Source organism: Girardinichthys multiradiatus, chromosome 1 (assembly GCF_021462225.1).
Source record: "Girardinichthys multiradiatus isolate DD_20200921_A chromosome 1, DD_fGirMul_XY1, whole genome shotgun sequence".
In the NCBI taxonomy this organism is placed as follows: Eukaryota; Metazoa; Chordata; class Actinopteri; order Cyprinodontiformes; family Goodeidae; genus Girardinichthys; species Girardinichthys multiradiatus.
The window spans coordinates 47,928,181-47,939,575 of NC_061794.1; the positions used below are offsets into that span (position 1 = coordinate 47,928,181).

An 11,395-nucleotide genomic window follows, 5' to 3' on the forward strand; every position below is an offset into this window, starting at 1 on the left:
TAATTGGTCACCAGGACCAATCATTTAAGGTTTCTGTTCCATTGCATATAATCATAAGAAATTGATTTAGTATTATGTCTTCAGTACAGGGGCCAGGACCAGTTCTACAGAGGCACTGGCTCCTGTTGGCAACAGTCGCCCAGAATTGCCCATGCGTTTGGGGTGGAGGGTCCCCCCCTCGTCACCAGAGGTTAAGTGAGGCTTTATGGAGCCCAATGGGCCTGAGCCTCATCAGTTAAAGCCGCTGACTCAAGACGCTGACTCAGCAAAGCCTGAAGCCGGTGCTGCCAAGGCAGTGGAGGACGGAATGGGTCCAGTTTCTGAGTGAGATGGTTTTATACCCGAAAAAGACCTTCAACAAGTCTGCTGTTGGGACCCCAGCCATGAGGTGAAACATGGATGAACATGGACTCCGAACTGTACACAAAGGCCTGTGTGAACCTCCGCACCTTTCAACATCACACTAACCCATTCCTAACACAGCCCAGGAAGAGGAGGAGTCAGACCTGGAATCTCTGACCCAAGGGCACGTTTCCCCGTCCGCTTGGTCTCATTCCAGCTGCCGACAGCGGCTGAAGGAGGGACCAGACCACGCGTCAGCTGAAGGCCTTGAAACCCGTAGGCGAGTAAGGCTTCTACTTTCAAGAATTCTTCGATCCAAAAGTGACTTCGATCACACCGATCATATGCAACAAAGTAAAGTAATGATTTGCTGTTTGAGTACCCAGCATTCATTCATTGCTTGACTTTTCTTCTGAGACCTCCAGAAGCAGTCCTAATTGAAGCTGATTTTCCCCCACGGTTTGGAGAACAAGGCATCGGAACCGCAGCATCACACGCCTTCTTGCGTGCACATCCAAGTAGCGAGAGCTACCCGCCACACTGCGGCCACTGAAGGTGCCGAACGTGCCTTTGTTGTACAGTTCAGTCCACACGTGATTGACCAGAGAGCTTCACGTCCCCGAACCCGTCGCCCAGGAAACTTCTTCCTCAGCATGGTTCACATAAGAGGTAATGTTTGGGCAGAGAAGCTTAGTTTAGAATAAAATAATCTAAATAATGTTTGTTTCATGACGTTTGTTTTTGCTTGTGTTGAGAAAACTCAGCTAATTGCTAGCAGACTAGCGGCTCAGCTAATAATGTGTTCGGTGCTGTGTTTTTAAAGTTAAGACAAACTTTATTTAAAGGGTGGTTTTAAACACATATTGGCCATGACGCGCAGTCAACGCTTATGCATTTTGATCTCTCAATTGATGCAATTGTAAAGGTACATGTTTGGTAACAAGCTAAAGCCTCCCCCTTTCTTAGCTTCAACTGCTATTGGCTAAGGCTAAACATGTGACTCGCCGCCATCTTAAGAGTCCATTAAGAATCATTAATCCAGAAAGGTTGTTGGTTTTGTTCAAAGTAATATTTCTTTAATAATATTTTCTTAAATATTATTGTACTAAATAAAAGGCAGCTAATTAAACACCATTGAGAATGAGTCATCTAGAAGTCATCCTAGACTAACTTATCTTCATTTCCAGATTCTTCCAGATAATCTTTGGTTCTCCAACATAAATAACACTGAATGGTAATGTTGCATCACTTTATTGGTCATGGTTTTTAACCATCTTTAATTCACTTGTTCATATTGTACATTGTTGGTCTCCTCTATTCTTTCATTCTGCTTGGTAGTTTAGTTGGATTGTTCTAATTTAGTAAAGAGTTTGTTGACTGAAATATGTTTGACTTTGAGTTGACTTATATTTGTTAATACATTCTTGTATTTTAAGAAATTGTGTGAATTTATTCCATGTGTGAGCCGAGTTTTGATGTTCAGTAATGTCAGAGCTTGATTCACCTCTTTCACTATTGTCCTGATAAAACCGCCTTATTGGGCTGGTATTTACAGGACAACAGATCGAATCATTATTTAATAAAATCTTAAAACCTTAATATTATATGTTTATAAAAAATTATCTTAACAATGCAGAACTGAAACCCATTTGGAACACAGGAAAACAGGAAGGATGGGTAGTTACCACAAGCCAAAGAGAGACCTGCAAGCACAGAAGCCACTAGATGAAGGGCTGCAGACAAACTGAAACATTTTAAAACTGCTCACAGTGAGACAAAAAGAGGAGCTCAGGTTAAATGCGTCAACATTAGTTTAGAACTAGATGAACACGAGTGGAAAAGTTTACAACGTCACCACAATAAGAAACGTTGAAGAACATCTGAGGACTCTGAAGAGGCACTCCTCCACTAAAGCACTAAGTTTAAACTCTAAACAGACCCCATAAACTCCTACTGGTCCTGCCCCAGTAAACAGTAATACTTCTGGTTCTCTTACCTCTTCGGGTGGGACGTGGGTCGACGAAAGACGTGCCAAAAACAGAAACTCCGAGTTTCAGTTGATGGGTGGAAGCTCTAAACCTGTTAAAAAAGGTGTGTTTTCAAGCTCCGCCCACCGCAACCCTCTCCTGGACTCCGTCATGATGGCCACGCCCTCCGCTGAGTTTCATGCAATGCACCAAAACAACGATGGGAGATATTTGTGCATCAAAATAATCTTTCAAGTGACATCAAGGGGTCCAGACAGACATTTGGTGAATGGAGCAGGAACATGATCGGACATCAAGTGGAGAAGGAGAATGCCATATTTATACAGCCAGAATTGTAAAAAGATTTTACCATATTAATACATTTACAAATATTTACAGAAATGATCAAAAAAATTCAGTCTATTTTTCTCATTTGAGCCTTGTTAAATTTAGGGACAACCAAACAGTTTTTAATTAAATGCAGAGAAATGAATCAAAATAAAGAAATATTAAATCAATGAAAATAGATATTTTAAAAATGATTTATATGTATGTTAAAACATCTGATTTTTCATACTTTAATATTTTAATGTTATTTCATTCAGTTCCATTTAGTGTGGTTTATTTTTATAGGGCCTGTGTTCTATTTGAAGGGTTTAGGGACGTTTACTTACTTCTCGGTCATGTTTTACAGCGGCTGGTCTGACATGAACTCAATCTAATAATTAACTCCCACGCAGGGAGGAGACGCAAAAAGCCTGACTGTCACAGGTTGGATTGATGGCTTTGTTGTTAGCCCCCTCTGCTGGACGGAAGCGAGTACTGCATGTCCTTATATGGTCACTGGCTGACACGCAAAGGGCCCCGCCTTCTCCCGCAGGCTGTGGCCGGGGAAAGCTTCAGGGAATCAGGATGCAAGCAGCTCAAAGTGTCGGTCCGACAAAACTCTCGGACGGGACGGTCCACCCCAGGGATCATGATCGGAACCTCGGGCTTCAGCTGAACCGAGCCGACATGGACTAACCGGAGCGGAGAAAGTCCTGCTCTAGTCCAGGGTGAGTGTCCGGAGGTCGGAGGGTTTGGAGCAACTTTGAGAGGAGAAGGAGCGGAAACTTGTTAGCTGCGCTGCTAACTCCCCTCAGCAACTGGGAAAATGTTGGGAAACCAGTTAAAAACAAGCTGGGGGTTTTATTCAAGAAGCTGAACTGGAAACATTAACTGAACTCAGCTGGGACTGAGAGGAGAACTGGTTCTAATCTGGGAGGTTTGGGTCAGTTGACGGGAGTTCAACACAAAGTTCAATAAATGTTTCTTCAACACTTTAAACGTGTTTACCTGGTTTATGCAGCCCCGATGAGCGATAATTACCTGTTATTGATCTGATCACAATGATGCTTTCACGGACACTCGGTGCGTTTAAGTTTCCATTCTTTCTGGACACTTTTAGCTAAAAATATTTCATCTATTTTAAAAACACGAACAGGGCAGTTTGTTATATTGCAACAAATGTGGCATAAAAACATGATCGATGTATTTACACGTTAAAATGTAACCAAAAAGCTGAAATAAAACCAGTTTTAAACGGATCTCATATTTTATAAATGATCCATGTTGTTGCGCAGCTGCTGTTATTTAAACCACAGGTTTCAATCAGGCTATGGTACAGAACCAGAAACAGCTGAGCCCAGATATTATGTGAGAACAGGCCTACAAGCTAACAGGTAGTGTTAGAAAGGAAGAAGGTCCTTTCAGCTTTTATTGATCACAGTGTCAGGAGCTTTCCTTTCTTTCTGGATTTGTCGGTTTCTTACATGCATGAAAGTTTGCAGGTCCCACCATGTAAACACCTCGGTCCAAAGCATGCTCTGTGTTGCATGTTTTCACTTTATTAAAAATCAGATTAACGTTTGGGAAAGATGCATAAGTGTGGATATTGTAATTGTCCCATATTGTGTTATATTCACATAAACTGCCTCATTCACAGGTTCTGCAGGTTTGTTCTCTTCTCTGCATTCAGTCCTTAGAAGAACCAGAATCAGCAGGTCAGAGCCAAACGAAAACGGTAACTCTCTATTTGTTACATCTGGAAAATTCTGTTTCTGGTTCCAGCATGAAACATCTTAGGTCCCCAGAGACTGATACATACAGCTGCAGGAACACATCTCCTGCTGACATCCAGTGCTGGAGGTAAAACCATTAAACCTTGTTCACAGCCATAATTTACACTGTTGTGATATAATGTTTCAGTCTGGTGGGATATTAAATGCAGTAAACCTGATGAGGACAAACCTGAACCATATCTCTGCTTCGTACTGCCTGGACCACTGCCCTTTGTTCAGTTGTATTTTTACCACAACCAAATCTTTATTGGTTTCTGCTCTGCAGTGTTAAGAACCCTTCATTAAGTTCTGCAGCCTGTTTCATCAAATGTTTTAGATCAGAAGCTCAGTTGGTTCTGTTCTGTCCTGACATGGCTGTAAAGGCTGTAGCTGTTGGTGAGGAAATGATCTGGAGGAAGTTCTGCAGGCTGACTTTGCGGATCTCTGCATTATTAATCGGTGACATGGTTTCCACTCGGAGGAGCTGCCGGTCCGGTAACTGGAGCCGGGTCGGCCTGCAGCCATCTCTGAGGTGGATCAGTGTTTCTGCAGAGCTCAAATAGAAACCAGTAGCTTCGTTCTGTTCTCTAAACCAGAGTCATAGTTCAACCGTTGGCTCAGAAAAACTGGATTAGGAATATTAGTCCAACAGTCTTTCATTTATTTATTTTTTATTTATAACATTTTATTGAACATACCAGCAGATAGTTTCTGTTACAACTTTTACTAATATATTCACAGGCTCCAAGGAGCGGATCTACGTGTAAACTTATTAACTCACCTCATTATTCCCATAACCTCTTCTTCATCAAGGAAAATATGATTCATTTCATATAGAATTAATTAAAGACAACAAAAAAGTGAAATAAAAAAATAAAGCGCTTTCTATAAATATTATGACAATAATAGAATGTAGAGTAATATAAGTAGTAATAATGATGATAATTATTCCAGTCTAATATTCATCTTTGATCACTGAGTTTAAAATGTTTGGACCAGACTGGAGCTCCATTTTCAGACTGGTCCAAAGCTTCAGCCCACAGATAGAAACACAGAAACATCTTCTTCTTCTTCTGGTCATCAGTTTGATGATGACATGAACCTCCTAACTCATAAACTTCTCCCCTTCTCTTGAATATTTTCTGTCAGTTGGTTATTTTGATCTTCATACGTAATTAGAGCTGTTTGTAGTTGAACTGTCAGTGAGTTTTATTCATCTTGATGGTATAAATGGTGGTTTATTGTGGTCCAGGTACCGGGCCTGGAACCAGGTAAATCATTCAAACGAAGACGTAACTGTTTTAAACATAAACACTTAACAAGGTCATAAATGGATGTTCTGGAGGTTCTGGGATGTTGCATATGTGGAGTAAGAGTTTACTTGGAAGAGACCTTAAAGTTAATTTTTAGGATATTTTCAAATAACCTGAAGAAAAAAGGTAAATGTAGGTGAAAGGTCACAACTAAGGCGCTCATGTATTCTATAATGTGAAAATGCAAAATGATTTTTAAATCTCTCGTCTTTGCCAGGCGGTGTCATGGCAGCACGGCTTCTGGACCGCCTGAAGCGCTCCCTGTTTAAGGACGGTCAGGGAGCTGAACCGGATCAGGACGCAGAAGGTGGACCGGAGGCAGAGGGCTTTAGTAAGGATTGGTGGGAGACGGAGCTAGAGGAGGAGGAGGAGTGCGTGACGGAGCAGCTCAGAGGAACGCTGTGCTTCGATGGCGGAGAGTTTGGAGCCGAGGAAGGAGGCGAGGGGATGGACAGTGATTCCGACTTCCTGGGAGAGTCCATGGAGGAGGGCTTCAGCAGTACAGGTGACCTTCAGGAATCCTAAACTTCATTTACTCTGAAACGGTTGACTTGGATTTGGGTTTCCACGACTGGTTCTGACCTTCACAGTCTTAAATTGATCAGATATTTAATATTTTAACTGTCTGAAGGAACGCAGGAACCTTACTAGGAAGCAGGGTATGGAACTGGATAGTTGCTGGTTGCCAGTTCAGGTCCCTATCTCTGTTAAATGCTGTTAATTGTTTTATGGTTCTGGTTGGATTAGATGGATGTTCAAAAGGTCTGATTTGATTTCTTTTGTTGTGTTTTTTACAGATGCCAGTCCCGTAGGCGTGTCCCCATTTGGCTCCTCCCCTTCTTCCATGCTGACTCGGCAGGTTCAGGACAGCTGGAGGAGCTTCCGAGGACTCGGAGGAGCGAGTCCTGGCCAAGGTGTGAAGCGACAGACGGACAGCTTGCTGTTCGAGGTGACGGACGCCAGCGTGGTGCAGGACGGCGCCTCCAAATACGTGGTCAGTTCCTCTTTAACGCTGAGATTTCTGCCCGAAGCATCAATAACCAGACCAGGTCAGAGAAGATTCGGTTGGTTCTGTCCCTGCAGCTCTACACGATCCATGTGATCCAGTCCGGAGGCAGCGATAAGACTCCTGCTGTCATCACCCATCGTTACTCGGACTTCCAACGCCTCCATGCCACTCTGAGGCGTAACTACGGGGACCAGATGGAGCGCGTCTCTTTCCCACGTAAGCAGATGGGATGTCCTCCCTCAGGATGGGGTTTGGGTTTAATTTTTGACTCTGCTCAGGAGCAAACGTCTGATTTTAATGTTCGTAGGAAAGAAGCTGCGTAGAAACTTCACGGCTGAGACCATCGCTAAACGCAGCCGGGCGTTCGAACAGTACCTTTCTCACCTGTGTTCCCTGCCCGTCCTGCGGGGGGCACTGAGCTTGCGCCAGTTCTTTTACCTGCGCGACCTGCAGGCTGGTCAGCTGCTGATCAGGTAATTGATATAAACCTTCTAAGTAACACCATGAACCTCAAACATGAACAGGAAGGAACGTTGCTTTAAACAAAATGAATCTGACAACAAGTTCAAACAGGAAGCTCTGATGTTTTTTCCTGCCTGTAGCTGGAGTCTCGTTACTTCCAGTATGATCTGTATATGTGTGTAGGGATGAGGGATTGCTGCAAAGTTAACGCCAGTGACTGTCCACTGTCTCTACATGCTCATCCAGGAGGAGTGAATGCTGCAAGTCACTGACTGGATGCAATCTGCTGAGTTTACTTAGATAGAAAAACTTTTAACCAGCTTGAATAATAAACTGAATCTGACTGAACTGTTCAATTGTTACGATTAATAGGAATGGATGAACCTGACTGTTGTGAAGAACCTTGAGACGACATGAGTTGTGAATTGGTGCTATAGAAATAAACTTGACTTAATTGTAGAACCTGGTGGTTTCTGAGATGTGGGCAAAACAAAATGAGATCCACTGTAAAACGTCTTAAATTACATTTGCCTGCTGGTGTGATTGGACTCTTCAGGACTTCCTGTATCCTTGTGTGAGATGAAGCCATGTTTTGTTTGCTGTTGCATCCTGGGAAAATTCAACTTTTGCTGCCTAAGAAGTTTCTCTTGTGGATTTGAGGTAAAGAAGTGGGTTTTTTTTTTTTCACGTTCAGGGCCGGACGTTTCCAGGAGGCTTTGGGTCCACTACTAAATGCCAAAAGACTGCAACACAAGTTGGGTTGGGCCAGTTACCATGACAATGAGACGCAGCCCCCGTCTCCAGCCTCCTCTCATTGGTTCTTCACCTTGGTTGGGCTGTCGTGCTGTTTCCAGGAGGTGGAGCAGCTGGAGGAGGCTCAGGAGCACTGCGAGCACGCCCTCCGCATGCTTATTCCCTCTAAGACCCAGACTGGGGATAATAGGCTCCTCCCACCACCGGATAAGCCCCTCCCCTTACAGCCAGATGCTGATGCCCCACAGTCGCTGCTGCAGCCGCTGCTGAAGGCGGTGATCCGTCTGTCGTGGCAGACAGGAAGAGACAAGCAGCGGTGGGAGCAGCATCTGCAGCAGCTGGAGTTGCAGCAGGCGGGTCTGGACGAACATCTGACTGTCAGAGAGTTCCTGGTCAAGCATAAGCTACAGGAGAACGATGGAGACGGCTGAAACAGCACGTGGTGTTGTACGGGTTCAAGAGAAAGCAGGCCAGAGACTTTCAGAGTAAAGGTCAAATACCTGCAGGGCCGACCTGGTCTAAAGACACCTTGCTCTGATTAGAAATATCTTTTCTTTGGAGATGTTTGGTTTAATTCTGAAGCTCTGTTTAGCTTTCCTCTAACTGAGACTCTACCAACAGAACATCAGAACCACCTTTTAAAGCCTGAAACTAGTTCAGTGATGCTGCAGTTTTCCTGGAGCTGAAATCATTTAAATCTGAAGGACAGTTTGTTCAGAGTATTTCACCAAGAAACTCTCTTAAAAACATGCAGAGGAGCAGTTTTTTATTTTGCAGAGGAAGTAAAAGTAATAAAAACACTTCAGGGTTTTGTTGAGGAGTAAATCTAAAGGTTTCAGACTGTAAACTCATGCTGGTTGGTCCACCAGTCAGGTCTAAAACTTATTTTTCTTTGTTAAAGTCTGAGCAGGTTTAGTTTGCTGCTGAAGTTTGGTTATAATTAACCCAGGATAGAAATGAAGGGATGTAATATTAGCTGCTGAGCTGAAGGACTGAGTCAGCTGCTGCTCTACAGGAAATGTTCTGTGACCGGTCTGAGCTGCAGACCATCCCACTGCTGGTTAAAGCACCTCTGTGAAGCCTAGAGTCCAACATGCTGAATGGGTTTATTCTGGCTAAAAAAGGCAACATCACAGTTTCTCCTTCTGGGAAATAACCTGATGCAAAGTTACGGGCTCTGACCTCTGAAAGCGTCTCTTCAGAGAAGTTTCACTTCAGGTTTCCAGTCATGCTTCAATGTTGACAATCTGGCAGATAATCTGACTCTGTGAGTCAGCGTTTATAGGCTGCTGGACTCCACAGTGCCAGTGATACGTCTGCAGTGTTTCTGCATCAAAATGCTGCTTCTGCCTGCAGGTTGCTGCAGAAATCACCATCAGGGAGCTAATGGCAGAAACTGCACCGTTACTGAGCAGACCTGCCTGCAGCCATCAGACAATCATAAAACAGTGAAATCTGCAGAAGATCCAACAAACCAACAAGTCGCTTCCACCTTGTGTTACAGGTTTGATCAGTCATGGATCATCATCCTGCAGCTCTCACTTAAAGTCACATGAAAGCAGAAAGCTCACACGCTGATCACTGAAAGTCTGTACGACCTGCTCACGAGGCTGCAGCCAACCCCAACGCAGCCACCATCGGGTTTAAGGTTGCCATGGAGACCCAGACTAATGAATTTGATCTACATCAGCAGCTAACATGACAGTCTGACGGCGGGTTGGTGAGCTCTTCAGGCTTCATGGGTTTAATGGAAGAAAAGGGATCAATAAGGAAACAAAGTTAGCAGCACATGGTTAACCTTGTCAGGGAATATATTTACATATTAGCTTCAATGCTCTACATCATACCACCAGACAGTATTCATTAAGGTAATGCTTTTATTTCTTACTTTTTAGCTGTTGTTCTTTGTGTTCCCAAACGGCTAGAACACAGAGATCCACATCTATGGAGACCTTTCTGTCTGGATCAGGTGGTTTAAAGCCTCCTGTTGAACATTAAACCAGCATGAAGCTGTTGCTATGGAGAATTCACGTCTAAAGTTTGATATTTCAGTAGATATGAGAAATCTACACCTTCATCAGTGATATTGTATGTTTAAATATCAGAAGAATATTTATAGTTAATGCTGTTTTAGTTACGGTTGTATATCTGTATTTATTACCCTTAGCAAAGTGCACATGTAGTTCAGCAGGGGCAGAGCTCTGGCATTAAGTGAGATTTTAACCTCTGACCTTTGGGACTTTTTCTTTAGATTGAAATTAGTTTTCCGTAAACATTTTCAGGATCATCTGTCTGTAATTTAAGGTCATATAGTGGAAAATATTTCTACACTTCATTTTAAAACCGAGCCACTTTTCTGACCTGAGGAGCTGTTCTATTTCAAGAAGAGGTCAGGGTCAATCTGAAATATCACAAAAAGAGAAAATAAACTTTACATGTATAATAACTGAAAGTAGTAAACATCACATTTCGTATGGAGCAGATTTTAGCCATTTGTTGTGTCCAGATTTATCACCAGTTTGCCTATTAATAAGTGCTTAAATTTGCCTTTTTATCATTTCAAATTGTTTTATTTAGTGTATTTCAAATGATTTTCTTCCATTTGGCCCCACTGTGGGGAAAAGTTTTTCTGATGTCATGTTCAACCACCGTGTGACGTAGTTTTCAGGAGGTGAAGACACTGAGTTTATCTCTCCGTCAGTGAGCAGAAATGCAGCCGGTCCGCCCTGTGGAGTTCTGATTTATACACATTTAGGCAAGTATGGTTTTATGGAATAAAATGTGTAACTATTGATGTCTTTTGTATTTTGTCTGTTTTTTTTTATGTTTTAACTTTTTGTAAAAGCTTTATTTTAACATCATCACTGTTCTGATATCTCTATACTAACATACTCTGGTCACATTCAAATTTACAACCCTTGTAATCAATATATTTAAAATGGTATTTTCTAAGTAACTTCAGACTGTATGACTGGTTTATTACAGGTGTAATATTACAGTAAATGTAAGCGAACAGTGGAAAGGGACTGGATTCTGCACCACACTGATTCAAACGTTTTTAGAAGTTTATTTCAGTTGATGTTGGTAAGGAAATTATCTACAAACCTACACCTTCTTTCAATTGATTTTGTTTACATAATCCAAACTTTATATGAAGTGTTTTGATGTGTTTTTATCCATCAGTGCCTTCACACATTTACGTAGCCCATAAAGATTCATTTTAAGTGTTTTTCCTAAACAACATACTGTAACAGTGACGACTTTGTACTAGAAACAGCATAAATAGCTCAGGTGTTTCCACAGCAGCCCGAAATATTCTGCGAGTTAAACTGTGAACTGGAGACTATGTCGCTTTAGGGGCTCCGTACAAATTGATCCTTAATTCACACTAAATAGTTATTTAACGTAAATTAACGTCCTGAACGGAACAACCCAAGTTGTAATTTCACC

The 11,395-nt window shown here is 42.4% G+C and overlaps 2 protein-coding genes and 1 long non-coding RNA gene across 8 annotated transcripts in view; 1 reads left to right on the plus strand and 2 right to left on the minus strand.

Annotated features, from left to right (window-relative positions):
• LOC124868761 (deoxyribonuclease-1-like 2) overlaps positions 1-2,490 on the minus strand; it is a 34,175-nt gene extending 31,685 nt beyond the window's left edge. Inside the window, exon 1 of the mRNA XM_047366349.1 lies at positions 2,339-2,490. The gene's annotated coding sequence lies outside the window, so the exon portion shown is untranslated. The remainder of the gene's footprint in view (positions 1-2,338) is intronic.
• A 686-nt stretch (positions 2,491-3,176) lies between these two features.
• Positions 3,177-10,739, plus strand: snx21 (sorting nexin family member 21). 6 transcript variants are annotated; one of them, XM_047366254.1, is made up of 8 exons: positions 3,177-3,364; positions 4,294-4,351; positions 4,419-4,496; positions 5,939-6,226; positions 6,519-6,715; positions 6,805-6,946; positions 7,038-7,203; positions 7,887-10,739. In XM_047366254.1, exons 4-8 carry the CDS (start codon positions 5,947-5,949, stop codon positions 8,374-8,376), a joined length of 1,275 nt encoding a protein of 424 aa, XP_047222210.1. In that variant the 5' UTR covers positions 3,177-3,364; positions 4,294-4,351; positions 4,419-4,496; positions 5,939-5,946; the 3' UTR covers positions 8,377-10,739. The 6 variants fall into 6 exon arrangements, with proteins under 6 accessions (XP_047222210.1, XP_047222227.1, XP_047222202.1 ...); XM_047366271.1 differs by having other exon boundaries at positions 4,294-4,302; XM_047366246.1 differs by lacking the exon at positions 4,419-4,496 and having other exon boundaries at positions 4,294-4,371.
• LOC124868781 lies at positions 9,033-11,388 on the minus strand. Its single transcript, XR_007038382.1, has 2 exons — positions 9,834-11,388; positions 9,033-9,679 (listed from the first exon to the last, which is right to left on the minus strand). It is a non-coding gene; the product is annotated as an uncharacterized LOC124868781 (long non-coding RNA).
• Positions 11,389-11,395: the final 7 nt, after the last annotated feature.